Genomic DNA, 22,365 nt, shown 5'->3' with positions numbered 1-22,365 from the left:
TCAACTTTCAATTTGGTAGAAGTGCCACATCTCTATGCAGAGATCTTGATTTTCAGTTGGAAGTTGAGCTATCAGAATCCTAACAGAGGGAAACAGACTGTGACACACTAACCTAGAAGCAGAGTTGACTTGGTCTTTTAAAGGGCTGGACAGCTCTGAAAAGAGAAGAGGAACATATGAAGTAGATTTCATATATCAGCCTGCCTGGATGCATCTCTCTCCCACACATTAAATGTTATCTCAGAAAGAAGGAGACATGACAAGTGATCCAATGTGTTGGAATTTTGTGCCTACTGATACAGATGCAACAACAATCCAATCAAGTGCACTGTCAATAACCTTTTACCCTAGTGATCCAGAAGAGCTATAAAGAACTAATCACCTAAAGCACCTCTTCTATTCCAGATACAGCTTTCTTGCTTATTTTTAATCTATTTAAGACAACATCCAATCTATCTGGTGCAACAACAGACCCTGGATCTTTAACGTGCACTTGCACTTAGAGAATATTCTCTCTCTCCCAGCAAGGAGGGACAGGACTCAGAAATACAAAAACAGTCTCAGCAAGTAATGAACCACAATAAACAGTGCTATATCACACCTGGCTCCTGGGAACTATGGAACGGTTCCTAGCATACTGGAAGATCTGTGAAGACTCATCCCCTCATAGAGCTTTGTTAGCAGTATTCTGAACTGTGGTGGCTTTAAGCCAGTGCTAGCTTCTGTGAGTTGGACAGATGGTATGCAGAAGTAGCCAACCTGTAAATTGTGAGAGTCACAAAGTTTCTGAATAGGTGAAAACACAAATCCTAGCTTGAAACAAATATGACTTGCTTATTAAAACCACACAAAATGACATTCAACTTTTTCCATGGACTGAAGGTAGAAGATAACCCCACCTGCATCCAGGTGGGACGTCTCACTGGAGTTTATAAAAGAATCAGTGCATTCATTTTTTGGTTTTAGTAGATTCTGGAGAAAAGCATCAGGACAAAAGGCAAAAGGGCAAGTTAGGCTCACTTCTACAAAATGCAATTTGGTTGGCAGCCAGTAATAACAGGGTAATTTTCAACTCCATCTGTCCAGTGTTCCGGAAGATGGTATCCACTCACATCCCCTTAAATATCATAGGTTTTGATTTAGTTCTGCCACTACCCTGACAATCTGTCAAAATTATTCACGTGCTTCCAAAGCACAAACAACAGGACATAGAACTAAACCTACTTCACATTTGTCACAGGCCAAGAGCCAGCATGTAGGCAACTAACGAGGAATGACTGGTGCCCTGCAAGCACTTCAACATGCTCTGTTTGCTGGAGAGTAGAGAGTAAGGAACGGTCCCTAGTGCCCTAGCAGTCTGATTTCCTCCTCGTGCAAACACTGGTAGTCTAGCTACAAAAAGCATACAGTAGACAACTGCAATGAATTATCAACACATGGTAACATAACATAGGTCTAGTGGTAGCCTGCCCAGCAACTGCCAGGTGATTAGCAGGTGAACCCTTGTGAAACTGGAACAGATGTCTCTGAAGGATAACATGTCTGGTCTAGATACAGATGCAAAGGCAAAAAATAAGTGAACACATTTCATCTTCAACAAAGGCAAGGAGATACCTTTTGTGACAAGAAAAGGAGGAAGAGGTTTTCTCTACAGATAATGACAACTCTCCATAGACTGAAATCTAACAGGGAATCAGACTCCTTCAAATATGACACAAACGACTCCACCAACATCAGTGATGGCAACATAATGGGTCTCAATGGCATTCTGTTACCACATGTTAAATCCCTGGTTATCAGGACATGACCTATAGGACTAGCAATAATAATTTTCTGCCATTTCCTTCCTGCTGCTAAGGTTCGGGCAGTGATTACCTCTAATAAGATACCAAGGTCCACCAAGAACCCTTTCAAGTTCTCAGTGCCAGCCAAATTTTCTTTACTGCAAAAATTAATAGAATTGAATCTTTCCACTTGTAGTACCTGATTACTCCAGGTGCAGAGACTTACTAGCTGTCCTGCCAAGTGAAGCTTCAGATCATTAACTCTATTTCTGTACACTCTCAAAATTTTTTATTCACCATACATTTCTTCATCATATGACTGTCTCCTAGACAACAATGTGTCTATTTATTCTTTAAATAGGTTACTGGCCAAAGAGAGGACAAAAACCAAAGGCACGAAGTACAAGTGCTTCAGCTTTTATGTGCAAAAGTGGAAGACAATCAGCGAAGTTCAACTTCATTTGTTTAAGATTTTTTTTTTTATCATCACATGTGGGGAGAGCTCTCAAAACACTTGAAAAACTGATGGACTTGCAATTAGAATATTTGTAGACACCACTTCACTGTGATTAGCAGAAGAAGAAAATGGGGATAGATTACACTCTGCCTTTATATCCATGCGCAAGACACAGATATTTTCAAGACTGTGCACAAGGACATAATTGGAATATACAATGATATATTACAAGAGTAGCTATAAATAATTCTGCATGGCTCATTCAATTCCCTTTCATACACTGACCTTATTTGGAATCCATACTGGGAGTTGTAAGAGGTGTAATTACTGTGTATCAACCATAGTTATTAGTCCTCTGATACATTTCTACTACAGAATTTAAATGACAAGAGTTCATCTCCATAATAGGTGCATTTAGCTAGTAACATACCCTTAAAAAATAAACTTTCTTTGCTCATTTTCAGACAAGTTTTGAATCAAGATTTGAGGACTTGTCATACATACATGAGAATCAGTAGTAGTAACAGCTTGGCACTTTTCCCCCCAAGCAATCTCAAAAGCTATTCTGAATCAACTCCCGATTTAAAAATCATCATCTTTGCACTTTTCTTAAAAAGCAAGGATAGATGCACATTTGTCATTATAAATATCAGGAGTACTGTTGAAATAATTAAGACTTTTCTTAGTGCTTTGAGAAAACTGATGCTTGACTCTCAGGTATATAGGATTTTAATGCACACTTCTAAACTAAGTTAAACTTGAGTAATTTTTCTTTGGTATGTATGTATCTGCAACTCTGTGTTTTGGGGTTCGTTTCTTTTTTACTACATTTTATTGTGACACATGGTAAGATCAGGAAGACCAAGGAAAGAAGAAGCCAGAAATGAGATTAAATAACTGAATGCATGCCACAACAACAAGCTCTTTGAGAAACATCTTTGTCAAGATGAATGGCATTACAATTTCACCTGCACATCTTTGGCATTAGTTTGTCATTTCCTTATTGTCAGTACTCACCAAAAAAAAAAAAAAAAAAAAAAAAAAAACCAGAAAAGAGAAAGTTTACACTGGGCTAGGCTGCGCAGAGAAGAGAGGAAGTGGGGAAGAAAAAAAGATAGGGCAGATGTAGATAACTAAGTTCTGAATCAGCTTCTTGACTATAATCTGATCTCAGTGAGAATAAGGCAAGGTAACTGAATCATAGAATAGCTTGTATTAGAAGGGACCTCAAAGCCCACCCAGTCCCATCCTGTGCCATGGGCAGGGCTGCCCCCCAGCAGCTCAGCTGCCCAGGGCCCCATCCAACCTGGCCTTGAGTGCCTGCAGGGATGGGCACCACAGCTTCTCTGGGCAGCTGTGCCAGCGCCTCACCGCTCTCTGAGTAAAGAACATCTGCCTAACATCCAAGCTAAATCTCCCCTCTTCCAGTTTGAAACCACCCCCCTTGTCTTATGACTATCAGACCATGTTTACAAGGGAGATCTGTCTTAAGCTTATGGAAGGGTCTTTATATATTTCTCATCATCCCACCAAGCCTACTGTCCTTCAAAGACTTATGATATGTAGAACAGCACCAAGAGATGAAAACAGCTTCCTGTCTTAATGGGGACACTTTCTGCATGCCAATTCTAATTTTTAAAATACATGATGAAATTATGTTCTTGGCTCTTCAAAAGAGAATTGGAAAGGCTTACAACATGGCTTTGAGATACTGATCTGTAACATTTAACAATTAGGCTTAATTCCTTGGGAATAAATTGACTCCTCGGCTCCAAAAAAGCCTCATTCCATAACACAGCGTGTATTATAAAATTTCTAGATTTACTGCAGAATCAAAAAATATAAAATCAAAATGGATACCACAGTTGTTGGAGTCAGGAATAAAATAATCACACTGAAATAATTCATTGCCTTATGCAATACAGAAAGCAAAATCTTTCTGATGCCAATCTCTCTACCACCTGGAGTCTAGAAAGCAAGAAGGCTGCCTTCCACAGACCATATTAGATAACCTGAAAGCATCCTGAAACATCCTAAAGACACTATCACCACTTCTGGGATTTAGATGAGTCACAGAAGATGTCTGCAGAGATGAAACAGAGCATTTCCAGACTTCCACATTCTGTCACAAGCAGTACTGTTCCAACAGAATTTCCATTTTAGTTTGCTCCCATTTCGTTTTTATCCGTGCTGCAAATAATCTTTTATTCACATCTATCACATATCCTGCTCCTCTGCTCCTTTGTTCCTTCTCACAGCTGGAAGTCCAGCTAGTAGATAGGCTCTGCTAGGACTCCAGCACCAGCACACAACAGAACTCTTTTGCAACTTCTTATGTAATATTCTCTAAGGGAAAAACAAAGAAGTACTTCAGAACAGAAAGCAGCAAGCTAAGAAGATGACTTAACAGTATCTACACCAATAGCCAGGACTGATAATACTGACAAAAGTCTGCTGCCAAGATCTGCTTCGGTTTGAAGAGAAAGAGCAACAGTAATTCTTTAAATTAAGACTAGGCTGATGAAACAAAAAGAATCTGGTCAGATACCATCTTGCCTCAAACAGATCTACTGGTGATTGTTGCACACTTCTGAGCCTTCCTTGAGGAGCAAGTTAGTGACAATAAAGCATAGGAAAATCCTTATAAACAAAAGTGGGGATGCAGATCACAACATGCCAAAAATCATCACAGCATCCACTCCCACTGTTGAGAAAGCTGGTAGAGAATTCCCCATCCTACTCTCTTTTTTCAGGTCATCTTGTCAGAAGTTATACATTATTTAAATAAAGAGGTCATTCTTCTTTGCAAATTTAGGTTTTATCTACTAATACATCTTAGGATCCAAACAGGTCAATTTCTAACTTAAAGCAACCACCTTTGACCCTCAGACACCAACTAAGAAATCACAAGTGCTCAGGAATTGACTCAAAGGAGATGAGGCTTTTGCTGTAATCAGCAAAAACAATTTCAATTATTCATTCAGTAGCATCATATGCCTCAAATGTGATACATATGTAAATGACTGATCAGACAAAATGACGATAAAACCCAATGAAAAAAGAAAGAATACTTAAAATGGCACAGACAGACTTATTTTTCCTTTTTAGGAACACTACAAGGGAAGTCATCAGTTTAATTAAAGAAAAAAAATCTTATCCAAATTTATCCGTGCTCAGTGACTAACCTTGGGCATCTACAACTTGAAGCTTGAACACACATGGAAGTTTGTCACAGAAACATGGTTTTATTAACTCACTCATGATATAACAAAATCTGAACCCACGCAAAGGTAATTGGATGTCATTGTACCATTTTAATGAGCCATAAACTAAGCTACATTTAAGCTGTTTACTCCCATCTTTTGCCTACGAAGCACTCCATTTCACCTCTGTCTAGCAAAAACATCTCCAATATTTTCTCAGACTGATGCTAAATCATCACAAACTGTCTGTAATCATTCATGTTTAACTGCTGCTCGGTCTTATCACTATAACGTGCTATTTTCTATATTTTCTTCTACCACACAAAGCACCTAGGCCTTATGAAGCATCAATCAGCACACTTATACCAGCAAAAACAAAAAACAAGAAAAGAGAAAATTTATTTATTCCACCCATTTTCCCCTGCAGAAAGACTTAAGCAAGCAGAGGATGCACAGAGCTGGACAATATCATCAAAAAGATTTTAAAATCTTAAGCTTAAACTTATGCAAGCCTCACATCCCAGTAAAGCATTAGGACTACTATTCTTGTTTAAAATTGAAGACACAACTTTAGTCTCTGAGTTCATTCTCCACTCTACTGGCTTTTATTACAGGTATTTAATTGTGACAATTTATAGGTCTAAAAGGTTATCTCCTCTCCCTTTCCTCCCCAAGAAACTGGAACAACAAACATCCCTTGTGCCTGACAATGAAAAATACAACAAACTTGCAATTTCCAAAAAACAGAAAACTTTAAAATCAGGCTTTTCAGAACTAATTTATACATACAAATTTATGCAGGCTATAAGAGAAATCATAACACATTTGTTAAATTCAGTTAAATCGGAAGGAAAACAAACCAAGATTCCAAACTGGGATGTGTTTACATATGGGGTATGGAATTTTAAGTACACTTCACATGACTGAAGTTAAGAACATGGTTAAATCCTACAGAACAAGGGTCATGAACAATAAAATAGAGAGGTTAGTCTACAGGGTGGTCGATCACAGACTTATATTCCATACGTTACTAAATTAGAGAATTCAACAGAAAAGCAAGCATGCTTTAATAAAGATGTTCTTGGAGTCCAAACTAAATTGTTAAAATAAAACACCAGAAAATGTCAACCTTAGTATATTCTATACGTTTCCATGATCTTCTAAGTCTTTACAGCTATGATTAAATGTTAGTAAATGTTGATTTTGAACTTCTAGATTCCATGGCAGTGTTTGTGTATGCAGGCTTGTGAAATATTCTACAACACCCATGCTGCTAAAGTGAAGCAACTAGGTTAGTGGCATAACAGAAATAAGAAGGGGAAAATATAACTACCGTATTAGCAGCAAATAGCAAACATTTTTTGTCACCAAGATTATTTTGTTTTCTGTAAGTAGAAGGAGCATCAGTTAACTAAAGGAGGAGTGGAAAGTAGAGAATTCTTAGGTATGTTTTTTAAAAATAGTTATTTGTATTTCATGCAAATTAACTTCAATCGGATTTGAATGAGATGAATGGTTTTGCATATTGTTAGCCAGACAGAACATTAAAAAAGCATACCTGTTAAATATGTTCTCACTTGCAGCGTACTTGTCCAGTCTTCCCAAAGGCGTCAACATTTCATCTTGTGAGACAAAGTCCAGGGCTGAAGGTATAATAATCACATCAGACTCTGAGCTGTAGTCATCCACACCAACTATCAGAGACATCAGAAATACTCCTTATAATCACAGTAGTTTAATACTAAAATGATGTCTGTTGTTGGTCTGAAATACAGAATTCTAGGCAAGGCTCCCATGACAATACATTTACTAAATCACTTCCCTAGCTTACCCAAACCCCAGAAGGCTTTTTCTATACAAAAGTGATTACCTACAAATAGGATTAAATGAATTTTAAGTGCCTTTCTCTAAATACCCAAACACAACGTATCACTAAACATCCACGGTTCAGGCTATTTTAATCTGACCACAAGTATTCTATATACCTCAAATTTTTTATCAGGCAAGTGACTTTTAGCTTTTTGAACATGCATCCTAAAATCATAGGTGCAATTAGTCCAGAGATAAGAAATTAATATAACATCATCTAACAGAAGAAGTTTTTTAAAAAATGAATAAATTAAGCACATTTAAATGTTCAGATGTGTGTTGTTATATTTGACTACCAAAGTTCACCTGCTGCATAATTACTAACCAGCTCATCAAATAGAAACTTCATATTAACAGAAACCACAATGAAATGCAAAAGAGGCCCATGCCTGCTCTGCAGAGCTACATGATATTGAAACTTTGAAATACTACCGTTTTTAGCTTCCAAATGCCTCTAAACTACTCAAACATGCAGCCCTGCAACAAACACACCCTGCAAATACAACACACATCTGCAAAAACTGCAGCTACAATTGCTTAGTTGCAACAACTACCCCAGGTCACTTTACTCCTGAAAATACAATACTGCAGCACACCACAACTATTCTTCACTCTGCCCGAATCTACCTGAAAAGCTTATGGAAAATCAGCAAATATAAACAGATACCATCAATGTAGAAGCTCAACAAACAGAGAAAAGGAGTTTCATACAGTTACACTGCATTATGTAAACTGGTTATCAGATACTGTATGATTAATTTCTGTGTATGACATTCTGAATATATAAATGGGTACCATTTGCTGAATGTCTTCCTTGTTATATTTCAAATGTCAAAAGACCTAACAACCAAAGTTCTCTACAACAGTAATATTTTTAGAGATAAACTGAGTTAACAGCATCACTTTACCAGCAGAAACAGTTCTCCCACCTTCTACACTGAGAATCAATGGACACTGTTTAATTGCTCATAAATAAATCCTTGGATGAAGGTCCTAACTGTGCAGTTGCTGATAGCACATAAAATCTTTGATCGAAATGAAACAAAGGAATTATGAGAAAAAGAGAAGGGTGCATTAATGGTACTTCTTAAAGAATCGTACAAATTCAAACTTAAAAAAAAGGAGCAAGGAAGAAAGCAAGCTAGGAGCTGTGAAAGACAAAGTAGACAGCAGGGCAGTCTGGGGACACAAAGTAGTGCTCTTGGATATGCCTAAGGCAAGGGATAACAAACTGCTGAGGCAGGGGAGAGAAGGCTCAAAAAAAGGTCAGTTGCATAAAGCTGTTGCAGCAAAAAAGGAAAGCACTTGGCAACCCAAGGTTTACACAACTGTTTGAACTTCTGTTTGCCCAGACCTTAGGAGACCGAGGCACAGGGTTCAGGTTTATGGGTTTTGTTTTGTTTCCTATGTGTCAGGGCTTTTTGTTTGGATCAGTTATCAAAGGAAAAGGTGAGGGAAGGTAAAAATGCACTCATGCAGCAGGTTAGGTTTTTAACACCAGGTAAGTTAACAAGAACAGGTTGCACCATTCCAGAGATGTAAATTCAACTCATCGATTCAACTGAAAGCAGAAGTTTTCCTGTGTTAGTGGCTAGGCCAAGACAGCTATGCCCACAGCTTTCTCACAGAGACCTACCTCTCTGCTGAACATGAGATCCTACTCTCACAGACAGACTTTTGAAGGACGAAACACGTTCTGTGGCATCCATACATGAATTAAGTCAGATGTATATTCCCCACTGCAGAAAATGAACTGTGTTCTTCTTTTATATATATTTATATAATCACTATAATTGCATCCTTCACTAGGGAGCCAAACCACTGCACTCTGATCAATTTCGTAACAGACCTAAATGAATACAGTTCAGCTGGGACGTAACCAACTAGGGGGAAAAGCATCACTTCAATAGTCAAGTGAAATTAATTTTATAACAGGATCTTACATTCCTATTTTAAAGTCTGTAGATCATACCATATATTTCAAAGCATAAATCGAGGAAAATATTACAAATACAGTCACCTAAGAAATTATTTTGTTAGCTATCAAATGCATCAACGAAAAAAATATGCCAGCTCTTATACCAGCCTCCATTAGTTTTGGCTCCTCTGCTCTCAACTTCAACTTTGCATTCAGTGCTTCCTTTTCCCTTCTCATTAATTCTTGTCTAATACTCCTACAGTGGTTCAACAAAGATATCATCTTAGCTGCTACAGAACATGAAGATGGCTCAATCTGTATATGTCTTAACACATAAACATGCACCACAGCTGGCTGGATATCTGGTGCCTTTTATTTAGTGATCTGAATGTTCTCATACATTTTGTCCAGTGACACCATCTAAGTCAAACAAACTGCTAAAACCACTCTCTTTCAGAAATACCAATGATAAACAAACGAGTAATTGTTTCCAATTCATTTGTTTGAGGTCTCACACTAGTTCAAACAGAAAATAAGGTGTATGGATTTGCCACTGCAGTGTAAAACGCAGTTCAGTGCTACAATAGGTTTGATGTGTCTTTGCTACAGATACTGAGCAACATTACTCAGTGCCAGCATCTCAGCTTTTCTTCACAGAGGAGATTGTACAAACAGCAGCATCCTAATAAAAGCAACACTAATATCAACTGGGGAGAAGAACGTGATTAAAATCAATCCCTGCATGAACAGACAATAGTTACAAAAAGTACTGTTACCTTGTCTTACAGATCCGTTTTCAATCTCACCATCAAGGCACTGATTCAGGCAAGCTAAAAGGAGCATCAGTCCTCTACACTTGAAGGTTAATCCAGAAAGGTGTCTAAAAAGCTTAACCAAGTATTAATGCTGCCTCTTCAGCACTCCTCTTTTCCACACAACTCTGAGCACTCACCCAAGCACACAGCACCTTTTGTGCTATATACTTCACCAACAGACACAAAAAACAACTTGAATACGTGTCTTGGCTTGTTCAAATGTTGAACATTCAGATTCACTGCCACTTCAGAATGCATGCCAAGCAACAGAGCTTTCCACTCCTCATGCAGAGAAACTATAGGTCACTTTCCCATTTTTCTCAACCTTTTCAAGCTAGTACCAGTACGCCAAGACCAAATGCTCAGAAGGCCTTCAAGCTACAATCCACCACTGAATCAACTGAAATTAATGCAAGTTGAGCACCTAAGTAACTCTGAATCTGGCCTCACACGTTCCTGTCAACTTCTGAAAGCAACAGACCTGAAAGAGATTAGGAGTTCTGATAAAAAGTCCTGTCCCATTATTTCAAAGTTGCTAATGGTGGTGGGTAAGGACCATTAGTCAACCAATGGTGTGAAAATCAATCACAGTGATGCTACTTTCTATCTACACAGGAAACGAAGTAGTGGAAAATGTATAAATGCATTAACATATCTGATAGTTTGGGTTCCTAAGTACCTTGCAAACTGCTCGTCAAATAAGCACTGGATTTTGTTTCAATATCTGACTACCACCGAGCTGCTGCATGACACAAGCCAAATAACTTCTCCCTGTTCTTGTTTTCCCAAACAATCATTTCTTCAGAAGTCTTCTGCATATGTTTTTTAAGGCTTGTCTCAGTCTTGCATCTGGTGCACGCTACATCAAGAATACAGTAAGACATACTTAAGTTCTCTGGTTTATAGCAGGGACACAACAATTATTTGTCACAGTTAGTACCATGGACCATGAAGTCACTTTGCTGAGACAGTTTAGAGGTGCTTTGTCAACCAGTGACAAGCTTGGCTGAGAAGTCAGACACAAAGGGAAGTCTATTCACAAGACAACCCCCTTCAGACTGTGGCCTACGGGCCTACTTTCAAATGAGGTAATTTCTATTCTGCATCTCATCTTCACAGTATCTTTCACAAAGATAGTTCTTTCACAAAGAACTTATATATACTGCATCTTTACAGACAGACACAAAAGATCATGTCTGAAAAAATAACTACTTTTTTTATTTAGTAATACATGAATGACTTTCTACCAAAGACTGCTCAGAAACAAAGTCTCTCATAGTTTTCTGTATCTGCTATGAGTTCCACAGCAGAAACATAACCTCCTTCACTTTGGCACAGAAATGCAGGAATGAAAAAACAGGCGTTCTAAAGATGAGTGGTTCTTTATTTCTCAAAGGTGAGCAACAAGCAATTTTAAAGATTCAAGACTTCCATCTAGATCCCTCCTTTTATCATCTGCATTCCCAAAGCATTTTCCAGATCTATTAAGCAGTCTGTGGCAATTGCTACAGATGTAGCTAAATTGTAAGTTTTTATTCAAGTGTAGTACAGGTAATTTGTTAGGCCATAAGGATGTCCAGGTCACTATAGCAATAAATGCAGAAAGGCCTTTGTTTTCGTTCTGCTGTTCAAGCAAGTAATTTTTCTGCTTAACTGTAAAGTAAAAATATTAGTTCTACAAGCCGAAACACAGATATCATACCACAAAACAACCGTAGCAAATTCTGTTCTAAATCACTGTCTTCTATGAAAGAATAAATTCACCTTGCAGTCAGATTTCTGCAGAATACAAGTAGTATTCTCAGCCTTTCAACACTGTAAATACATTATATTCCGTCTCATTTTCTGTAAGAGAATCATTTTGCATCTTGATGTTCTGAAAAGAGAAATCCACCACAGCAAGTGAGATTCTTAGTAGAGCACAGAAGCTAAACATCAGTATTTACCCACAGTTAGAAAATTATTACTCTTTTATTATGCACTGTATTCCACTTCCAGTTCTGCATACCAAAGCATCGGTCATGCTGTTTCAGCCTCATTTACAAATCTACTGGACTGCTTCAATAACATTAATCAAACACTATAGCAAATATTACCGAATTTGTTTGTTTTGCTGAGTTCCACCACCTCACCTACCTGGTATCATTTATAGGTAACCACAGATTCCACTGCCAGAAAGTGAGGTTTGACCTGTCTGTGAGATACCACAGCAGTATCTCACAGCAGCAGACTTAAGTCCGAGACTAAAAATGCAACTGAGGCATTTTAAGTGTACCCTGAAATGTTTTCAGTAGAAAAATGCCAGTTTCAACAGTGTATGATTTTACTCAGCGATATACAAGACTGGTGAACGGATAAAAAGGATTTGCGGGTGACAATTCCAGATTGGCTACCGTATTAACAGAAATAAGAACCACACTTTGCCTTTTCTGTCTCACTCCCAGTCTCCCCTCTTGAGCTCCTGCTCTGTGTGTAGTATATCACACCCATATGCACAGACCTCACTGTCTGCACTCTAGGCAGGGTGGGCTTGGGTTTGAGGGTGGGAGGGAGAGGGGAGAAGAGAGTGAGAACAAGCATGGAAGAAGATAAGAAGGAGGTATTGCAAAGCAGTTCTGACCCAAAGTCACTGTGCTAACTGCAAGGCTTACCACATTAGTCCTTGTGCAGCATGTTCATAGTAGCTTGCTAACAGCTTGAAGCACAGACAGAGCAAACCCATCAGAATATAGCCTGACTACAGGCTTCAGGAGGGGAGCATTCAGCAGATGAAAGAAAGACACAGGAATCAAAAGCAACACAAAGAACCTTTGCAAGTATGGCGCAGCAAATTTAAGAGCCACTAGACTAAACATAACGGATAAAAGGATTATTTTCATCTAGAAAAAGCCTTTAGAAAAAAAAGACAGTTATCAAACATGCCAAAGGAGTTGTCTTTCTCATCAAACATAAGAGAAAACAAAGGGCAATATAAAATTCTTTAAGCAACAAGGGCAGGTGCAGCTACAAACAGGTTTGTCTCTTTGAGGCAAACACAAGCAGCACTGCAAATACTGGTTTGCTCTGAAACAAAGGAAAATAAGTCTCCATCTCTTATTACTCACTAGTCATTAATTTGCACAACAGTGGAATATAGCTTCTACCGGTTAATGGTCAGACCTGCAAGAAAAGCTAAGCCAGAGGAAACTGACACAAAAAGAAGGACATCCGAGCTACCAGTTAAAACAATCAGCAGTTTATATTTTGTTCACCAGTTTCCTGTTGGGAGTGTGTCACGCCCATCACTACGGTATCCAAGTCTCCTGCTATTTAAGCCCCCATCTCTTACCCTTTCCAAACAGCTCCATGCAATTAAGACTCCTGGAATGATGCTGGAGTGAACTAAGTCTGGCAATGCAAGCAAGGAAGTTAATCAAAGGTACCTTCTTGTTCCTTGCAGTCAAAGCTATCCATCCCCTAAATATGTAGCACTGCTATTCTGTGGCTATTTGAGAGCTTTTGCAGCATTATGAAGAGAACCTACTTTCATCTTCAGCCAAGATGCTCTGCCTCATCCTATACCATAGGATGCACACACTTACTCTGCTTGGAGACACACTCAAGTCCTGCCCCTAATGGAATATCTATTACACAGAAAAACATCGTGTTCATACTGGGTATACTTCAACCTTGGGCTAACAGAAGAACTCAAATGCTCTAAAGGTTTGTTCTAGTTCTGCAGTGCTCTGAAACCATGAACTCTTACACATCGGCTACAAACCCAACTGCTCCACTTGATTCAGTAGTTTACTTTGGCTGGTTCACTCAAATATGCTCACTTAGGTTAAGCATTGAGAAGGCAAGCTTTGTGACTTCCATCATAGACAGACAACCGCTGGCTATACAATACAGCTTTGCAACAGGTATCACCTTGCACTTCTTAACTGTACTTCTCCTCTCTTCACTAAAATCCTGAACGACATTCTTCAGACTTCTTCTGACAGAATTCAAGACTCTTAGTGGGATAAACCTTTGTGCTTCCCAAGCATTCCAAGGTTGAAATTCTTTCTGCAACTCCTCAGTCTGTTCTTCTTTCTGCAGCTCTTCATAATAAAGCATGACCTCCATGAAAAGGTTAGGTAGTACTGAATATATTGGAGTCACTCTTAGAAAGAAAAAAAAAGTATGATAGTTAACTTCAACGCTTTTTTTTCCAATTAATTCCCTCTAATAAAACATACATACAGGCAAACTTGCACTCCAAGTATCCCTGCAGACTAATCAAGCTGTTTCTCTTGCACGCTAGAGAGGAAGGAAAAGGTGGTCTCTTTTACATTCAAATATCTGGGAACTATTTAGACGCTATGGCAACAAGACAAAAAAATATTTAAACAGGCCTGTTTAGCAGAGAAAAACATTCCAACAATTTGCATTATCATTCCTATAACATGACACTTTTATTAACTAATATTTTTAGATTTTATGAAAATTGCATCCCAGACTGACACATATTATTATCTTCTTAATCTTAGAAATAGTAAAGCAAACAAACTCACTTCACCAAACCAGTACTTCCAACTCTTATCATGGTTTTTCTGCTATCACAAACAAACACTATTCAGACATACACTGATGCTTCTTTAAAGCTATCCATTGGACACAGTTTTAATGCCCTATTAACAGAAAGAAGTGCAATATCTCTCCCAAACCAAGAAAAAGCCACATTAATTTTTCTTATGCTATACCTTCCAAAGCAGACAGAGAAGTCCTACTGGTCTGGTTTCTTCCAGGGGAAGCCACCCCTGGCTCACTCTTCTATGGGCAGAATTGTTATTCCAGCTCTCAAAGCAAAAGCTGTTTGTTACATCTGTATCTGCTAGTGCAACAAGCTATCTCTTGCAGCAACTGCACTCTTACAGAGAAAACTTTCTGCACATCCGGAGGGGAAGCCTTAGCAGGAAAAGACAAAACACATTTCATCCTCATCACACTGCAGTCTGCCACCTCCACAATAGGTCAGCAGAAACAAGTCTGTGATCACCAAGGTCTCACTTTATCTTAAGACTCTGATAGCTTTCATCTCTTTCCTGACATTCTCCCTCCTTCCCCATTTTCAAACAGGGAAAGAAAGAGAGAAGGCGGAGAACACCTATAGCCGTAGGAGAACATCACGAAGAAATGAACCAAAAGAAAACCCAACACAAACAGCCAGGAGCCAGCAACCTTAATTGAGGATTCCTGTCAGAGAAGGGAACATAAAAGGTGGTTTGTGAAAAGTGTATTTCCACATCAAACGTGATGTGGCTGACCTTGGGAAGCTGAAAGCCTGGAAAATTGCCTCTTCTTCAATCCTCTGCTAGGTGTAATGGGAAAAAAAAGCACGTGCAGCTGCACAAGGAAGGTTCACTACCCTGCACTGAATCAAGAACAACCATTTCCACACATCATCTCCTCTAAGATCCTAAGATGCTTCTCAAGAAAAAGAGACAAGCCACTACCTACGTGAGACTACTAAAACTAACTCCACAGGGACACAGCCATCCACCTGAGTCTCCCACTTTCTGTGGGGATCAGTCACCACATTAAAGGGCAGAGAAATAAACTGAAGAGTCAGGAGAATTAAAACACAACATCCAGGGGAAACAACAGAATTAACATGTATGCTTCATTTGCACTGAAAACTGCTTATTAGTTTCCCAATTGAACAGAGCGTCAGTCACACCAGAGAACTGATTCCAAGCACTGCAGAACATCTGCCATTAATTCCTGTTTGTTATTTTTCACAACTGAGAGGTTAAAGATTGCATACTACTGAAACGCCAACACAGTAACTCAGAATATCTTGGCACTCTTTCACCAGAGCTACGCCTCTGAGGAGACCAAGAGGCCAGCACTGCAACGCAGCATTTGAATATCACATTGGAAGCTGAACTACATGGAAAGCTGGAACTAAGTCCAAGGAACGACCTGGTGTTCAGTCAACAAAGAACAAGTGACAGCATAACAGAAATTGGTCATTTTTCTTCTGTGGTAGAGGAACCACAATACAAAAGCTTCTGATATTACTGCAGGAAATGAATGGTGAATTTTAATATGTAGAATGTGTGTTATCTCAGTATACGATGCTTAATCTACAGCAAAAAAAAAAACAGAAGTTAAGATACAGCAACAAGCTGTAATTGTGATCTGACACCAGTTTTCTTGGGAAAAAAAAACTTCTGATTTTAAGCATTACCAAAAATAACTCCAAAAATGAAACTGAAAATAAAACTTTTCAAATGGAAATAAGATTCTATGTGGGAAAATAGTTGTGCTTCTCGAACACTAATAGAATAATTCAATCAATGCATTCAACCAATACAAACTCACTGCTAACGCCAGCTGATTTGCTGACTGCCTGGAACAAGAATATATGGTCAGTGATAAACTAGCTTTCGACATCTGCAGATGCTCAGAGAGCACTTACTTCAGCTCAGCTAAATAAGTGGTTCATTCATTCGCTGCATAAAAAGGCTAGAAAGACCTGCTATCCTTTTCTAATCAATGCAAAAGAACAGAATACTCAAAGCAGACAGCTATTAAAGTTATTGGGTTGTCTTTTTTTTTTTTTAGTTTTTCCTGTAATCCTTTAGAACTGTTTTATCCACTAGTAAAATCCAACCATTAACACTGTTTTCTACAGTTAACAAAGCTCTTATTCTCTTTGAACCACTGCATGCTAAGATTTCAGAAAACAATAACTACCACTCACTGTTTTCCAACATGACAGTAAAGCTTCAGAATCGGAATGTCAAGCTATTCAATCACCAGAGCATGTCTATAGTACTTGCAATTGTCAACATTCCAAAAGCTGAATGTAAATGCAACTCAGAATAAAAAAAAAAAAAAAGCAAAACAATACTACATACAGCTATTAAATCAGAATTCCTTTCCTCTACTGATTTAAATCACAATTACAAGCCTGAATTAAATAAAGCAATCCCATTTCACAATCTGGATTCTAATTACAGATGGTTCTATTTTTCAGCATACACATCCTGCACACATCGATGAGCAGCTTGAAAGAAGCAAGCATCACGGTACACCTGATGGCATCTATCTGAAATGATCGGTTCAATCTGCAAAAGCATCAACGGGTGGGAGAGAGAGAACCTATCTAGGAAGAGTCATAAATAACTTCTTAGCCATCAGCAGAAATAAATAATTCTATAGTCCTCCTGTTTAGTTTTCAATTATTCGTGTAAGGTATTTTACACTTCCTACCGAGCTTAGTACGCTATTCTATTTTGATTTTGTATGCACTAAACAAGTATCTGAACGAAAGCCAAGTTTTCATTTCTTACTTTGCACATACTACATCAGCTTTCAGATGGAAAACAAAGGAAAGCAACAGACTAAATAACTGCCCAGTTGAAACTGAGCCACGGTCTTATTCTGCACAGTGGCCAGATGGGATGGGGAATCTTCTTGTGAGCTTCCACTAGGAATCTTCAGCCCATAGCCATTATCTTTTCCCCATTTTTGTTTTTAATCTTCACAGTTATTACACAAAGATTTGCGTTACGTTCATTTCTACACGGATGAAATGCGATTGAGTATTACTAACTGGAGGGTGGGGGAGGGATGGACATTAGAAGGGGAAGACACTGGAGCTAATAACAAAGTAACAAAGCTGCATTTCACAAGAACTTACATTTAGGAACTGAATTTCTTCTATAACCATCTGTACGTCCAGCCAGCAAATACTCACTGAAGATTCTTATTTTGAAAAACTTCAAACTACCAAACAAGGAAAAGCCACTGGCTGAACACAGGATACAAAGAACTTTAATTACTATCATAGCTTTTGACATCAAGAGCTACCTGCATAGAAGCAAAACATTCACTGGAATTGAGGAAATAAAATACTGAAATGCCACTTGCTAAGCTATGCAAATACTTAAAGGAATTATCAGAGTAATGTACCATCAGGTGTAAAGTATGCATTCACCTGGAGAAATTAAAAAAAAAAAAAAAAAGTCAAGAAAAATCAGAGCTTTCCAGTGGTTTCCAAGCAAACAAGAGCAGAAAATACCAAGCTTGCAAAATAGAAATGCAAAGCAAAGATGAAATTAATTATTTAAAAGTCAATCCAGCTGCTTTATCAACTACTCTCTAAAAGCCTTTCTTATAAAAGCTCCTGTTTAATCTCTGACCTCTTAAACAAATAAACAGAAGACAATTTTTAAATAGACCCTTTCCACACATATCCAGAAGATCTATTATTCTACAGGCAAACTTACCACTCTACCACTATGTAGGAATGCTGCAGTTAACATAAATATTCATCAAGTTCTCTGTAAGAAAAGGTATACTTTATTTTACAAGCAACTATTAAAACAGCACTCCAAAGAGAAAATAACACACTGTTCTCTATTTCGGGTAAACTAGCATTCAGTGAGCAGGCACAATGACTGAGGGCTGGGACAGTACAGTTGTACTGGTTGTTGATTAAATTTCCAGTTTGGAGTAAAACAGAATCACAGTACCATTAAAGTTCAAAAAGCACACTAAGATCATCATGTCCAACCATCAGCCCATCCCCACCATGCCCACTAACCACATCCATCAGTGCCACATCCACGCGGTTCTTGAGCACCTCCAGGGACAGTGACTTCCCCACCTCCCTGGTCAGTCTGTTCCAATGCTTCACCACTCCTTCTGAGAAGTTTCTCCTAATATCCAACCTGAATCTCCCCTGGCACAACTTAAGGCCGTTACCTCTTCTCCTATCTCTGTCACCTGGGAGAAGAGGCTGACCCTCTCCTCGCCACAATCTCCTTTCAGGCAGTTGTTGAGAATGTTAAGGGCTCCCGTGAGTCTTCTCTTTCATTCTAGAGACCTTAAAGACAAAGATCATACAACAGCTGTTCTTAGCTCTGAAAAACTATGTTGATGCTTCCTTTATTACTTTTAGCAACAGCTGTGTATTGTTGTTTCCTCAGCTCCAGGACTTCCTCCTCCTGCTTTACAACATGACCAATAAAAGGTATCTAGAGTCACATCCTTGATATCGCATCCTTATTTTCTGCTGTACTTTTATTGTATTAGAAAATGGTGAATCACATTACTAATTATAATCATCAAAAAATACACCTTTGCCATCCAGAACCAAACCTAGACTCACTGATGAGCTACAACAGAGCACCCACTCTGCTACAACATGCTAAGCCACACTCCTCACCAGAGCTCCAGCTTCAGACATCCAATCCAGATCCTTATATTCACATCTAGCCTTAATCACGCCCCCTGTTCTTTTCTGCCAGTGCACCTCACAGATGTTTTACTACTGTTCGATACCAAACGAAGTTAAAATCCCAAGGACAAAACACCATATTGTTCATTTTGATAAACAGCCATTCAGAGGATCTCAGTCTTTTCTTACAAATCACTTACTTTTTTGTGTTCAGTGCATTTAACAGCAGGGCCACAGCTGCCAGCATCACAAGTGCATAAAAGCTACAAGCACATCCACTTTTCTTATAATTGCATTCTAGCACATCAGGAATACACCTCTAAACCAATTTCTAACCCCACTGCTCAGAAGAGCTGTGAACAGCTGAAATATTTATGTGTTCTACAGGGTGGAGTTCAGCCTTTGTAAAGCCAGGCAAGAAACGTGCCTTTTTGTCTTTCCTTCCTTTTTTTTTTCCAAGGTGTCTTTAACCTTTGCAGTCATGGAATGCAATCCCAAATAGCACACGATTTGGGAAAACTCTCACAAAATGCATAAGACCAGCTGTTCATGGATACAGAATGTGGTTATTTCTAAGGTACGAGCCCAGTGCTCTTGCCCAGAGATGCACAGCCTGTGTAGTTTCTCTTTAGCTCACACCCACCACCCGAGCAGAACAAAACCATGTAGAATCAAGAACCATAAAAGACACGGTGTGGCTGAATTATGTCCAGACAGCACACATCAATTCATAGAGATTTCTGTGGAGGTTTTTTTGTTTGTTTTCAATACATTTAAACATCAAGCTATTCACTTTTATCTCCTTCTGCCAAAACCTCAGTCATTTTTAATGAGGTTTCAGATTTTCAGATTTCTATCCTGCCTCCAGAACGCTCTCATCCGGACTCAGTCATCTCTCCATACACACACACACAATTTCTTCCTTTCTGAAGGCAAACCCATAACATTCACACCACCACCAGGGAACACACAGACTCAGAATCATCTCTCCCATGATACAGTCACATCTTCCTCCACCTCCTGGCTGACAGGCGAGAAAAATCATCATCTTCATAGAAACTGAATGCACTTTGAAAGCGTGTCACTCCTAAGGCAGCCCCTGCGTAATCACCAAATAATAGCAGGGAAAACTATCTGCATTTCCAACGATCAAAAGTGAAAAGGAAGGGGGAAAAAAAAAAAAAAAAAAAAAGCTGGGCCTCGCAAAAAGGCTCTTTGTGTGAGGCAGCACGCAACAAAAAGCCTCGAAACACGGGATCCCCACACTGAAAACGAAGACGGAACGTGCTTACAGGTAGACCTGAAAAGCTGAAACATCACTCCCACGAAATCGTAAGCCAAAGAAAGAATAAAGGAAGGGTTCGGTTTTCCTCCTGCCGCCTCCCCGCGAGCAGACTGCCGTGAGGCAGCCCAACACCTGCACACAGCGACAAGCGCACCCGGGGGGCGGCTGCCAGGCGGGAGCCGCCTCACAGGGCCCGGCCGCCGCCTCCATCTTCACTTTCCGTGCGGTTTCCCCCGCTGCCCGAGCTCCGGGCTCCGGCGGAGCGGACGACGCCGCTCACCTGGGCAGCGCCTCACAGCCCGCTCCACACCCCCCGAGCCGCGCTTTGAACCGCGCTCGGCCCCGCGTTCCCTGACAGATCTCCCTCCCGACCCTCTCCGCATCCCTTTCGAGGAGCACAACCCCAACAAAAAGCCACCCACGTGCTCCCGGCTCGGCTCCGGCGCCCTCCTCCCCGCCCGCCGCGGCCATCGGAGCGCGGGGCGGTGACCCGCTCTCGCCGCCGGCCGAGCGCTGCCACACCTCCCGGCGGGGCGGCCCCCGGCGCCCGTTAACCGCCGCCCCGCCCCGCGCTCCCCCCTTCTCCTCCTCCTCCTCCCGACGCCCAACGCACCCCGCTGCACGCCGCCAACTTTTCCCCGGCGCCCCCGCGGCAGCGCCCGGCGGAGCCCGGCCGGCCCCGCGCCCGCCCCGGCGTGCTTCATGTACAGCGGGGAGCGCGGAGCATGGCCTCCGCCTCCTCTCTCCCTCTCCCTCCCTCCCCCTCCCACAATGCACCGTGGGCATCCACGCTCTCAGCCACTTCCTCGCCCGCCCGCAGCCCCCCGCCGCCCCCCGAGCCCCACTCACATCCGTCGATCTCCTCTTGCAGGTCCTCCTGGAGCAGCGACAGATCTGCGGGACACAAGCAGCGTGGGCCGACGAGCCCGCGGGCCCCCGCCACGCGCGCCCCGTCCCACCCGCGAGGCGGCCCCCCGCTCCCTGCCCGCCCCGACCCCGCGCCCGGGGCTCCCCGCAGCCGGACGGGGGGACGAGGGGGCGCCGCCGCGGGAAGCGCTTCCCGAGCCGGGGCGGGGGCGAGGAGAGGGGGGAGGCGGCGTGAGGCGGGGAGGGGGAGGGGGGTGCTACCTACCCGCCATCTTGCTGCAGCCCCCGCGGGGCGCCGGGCTGCATCCAGCCCGCGGCGGGGCGGCGAGCTGGGCGGCGGGGCCGGAGGGAGGACGGGGCAGAGCCCGGCGCGGTCCAGGCCCCGGGCCCGGCGACGGCGTCTCCCGCGTCCCCGGGAGAGGCGCGCAGGGAGCGGGCGGGCGGAGGAAGGCGGGAGGAGGGGTCTGGGCCGGACACGCTGCCCCCGCCTCCGCCCGGCAGAGCCTCGCTCGCTCGCTCGCACACGGCGCGGCCGCGCCGCGCTCCCCGCCCCTCGCACTGACTCACGCCCGGAGCCGCCCGGCCCTGCCCGCCGGGGACCGGGACCGCGAGGGCACGGCCGCGTGTCTCGGCCCGCTCACCTGGTGGGGTGTCTCCGCTCCTGACCTCCCGGCTGCGCAGCCCTGCCGTGCCCTGGCTGTTGGGGGAGCGAGGGACTGTGAATGGAGCCTTGTTTTGGGCTCTGGGGAGTCACTCGGAGAGAAGAGTCAGGTGGTCGCACCGCAAAAATCCTCATGATGGGCTTCATAGTTACCTGGAAGGAGGAACCGGGTTTCCATGAGGTAGCCAGGTCAATAAATCCACGCTGAGAGCTCTGTGGGGTTACCCATAAGGCAGCCGTGCCACAGAGCCCCCTTACTTTGGGGTTGCTTCCAGAGGACTCAAGACAGCCA

General features: G+C 41.6%; 1 protein-coding gene across 15 annotated transcripts in view; it reads right to left on the bottom strand.

The window, feature by feature from the left end:
• Positions 1-21,838, bottom strand: part of PPP4R1 (protein phosphatase 4 regulatory subunit 1) — a 61,779-nt gene extending 39,941 nt beyond the window's left edge. For 2 of the 15 annotated variants that reach the window (XM_090137369.1, XM_090137364.1), the window contains exons 1-6: positions 20,968-20,985; positions 14,271-14,327; positions 13,956-14,190; positions 11,811-11,922; positions 10,726-10,905; positions 7,003-7,138 (exon numbers count right to left, since the gene is read on the bottom strand). Coding sequence is in view for 11 of the 15 variants with exons in the window: in XM_090137364.1 (XP_089993490.1) it covers positions 7,003-7,061 (59 nt within the window). In the remaining 4 variants the exon portion in view is untranslated. Of the gene's footprint in view, positions 1-112; positions 156-7,002; positions 7,139-10,725; positions 11,185-11,810; positions 11,923-13,955; positions 14,191-14,270; positions 14,328-20,967; positions 21,067-21,158; positions 21,312-21,394; positions 21,444-21,677 lie in introns of those variants that run through there. The other 13 variants (XM_090137368.1, XM_031588960.2, XM_090137367.1 and 10 more) reach the window with 13 other exon arrangements.
• Between the last annotated feature and the right edge of the window lie 527 nt (positions 21,839-22,365).

Source organism: Phasianus colchicus, chromosome 3 (assembly GCF_987193195.1).
Source record: "Phasianus colchicus chromosome 3, bPhaCol1.hap1.1, whole genome shotgun sequence".
Classification (NCBI taxonomy): Eukaryota; Metazoa; Chordata; class Aves; order Galliformes; family Phasianidae; genus Phasianus; species Phasianus colchicus.
Note: the sequence above shows the minus strand (reverse complement) of the source record. Positions and strands in the feature narration are given on the sequence as shown.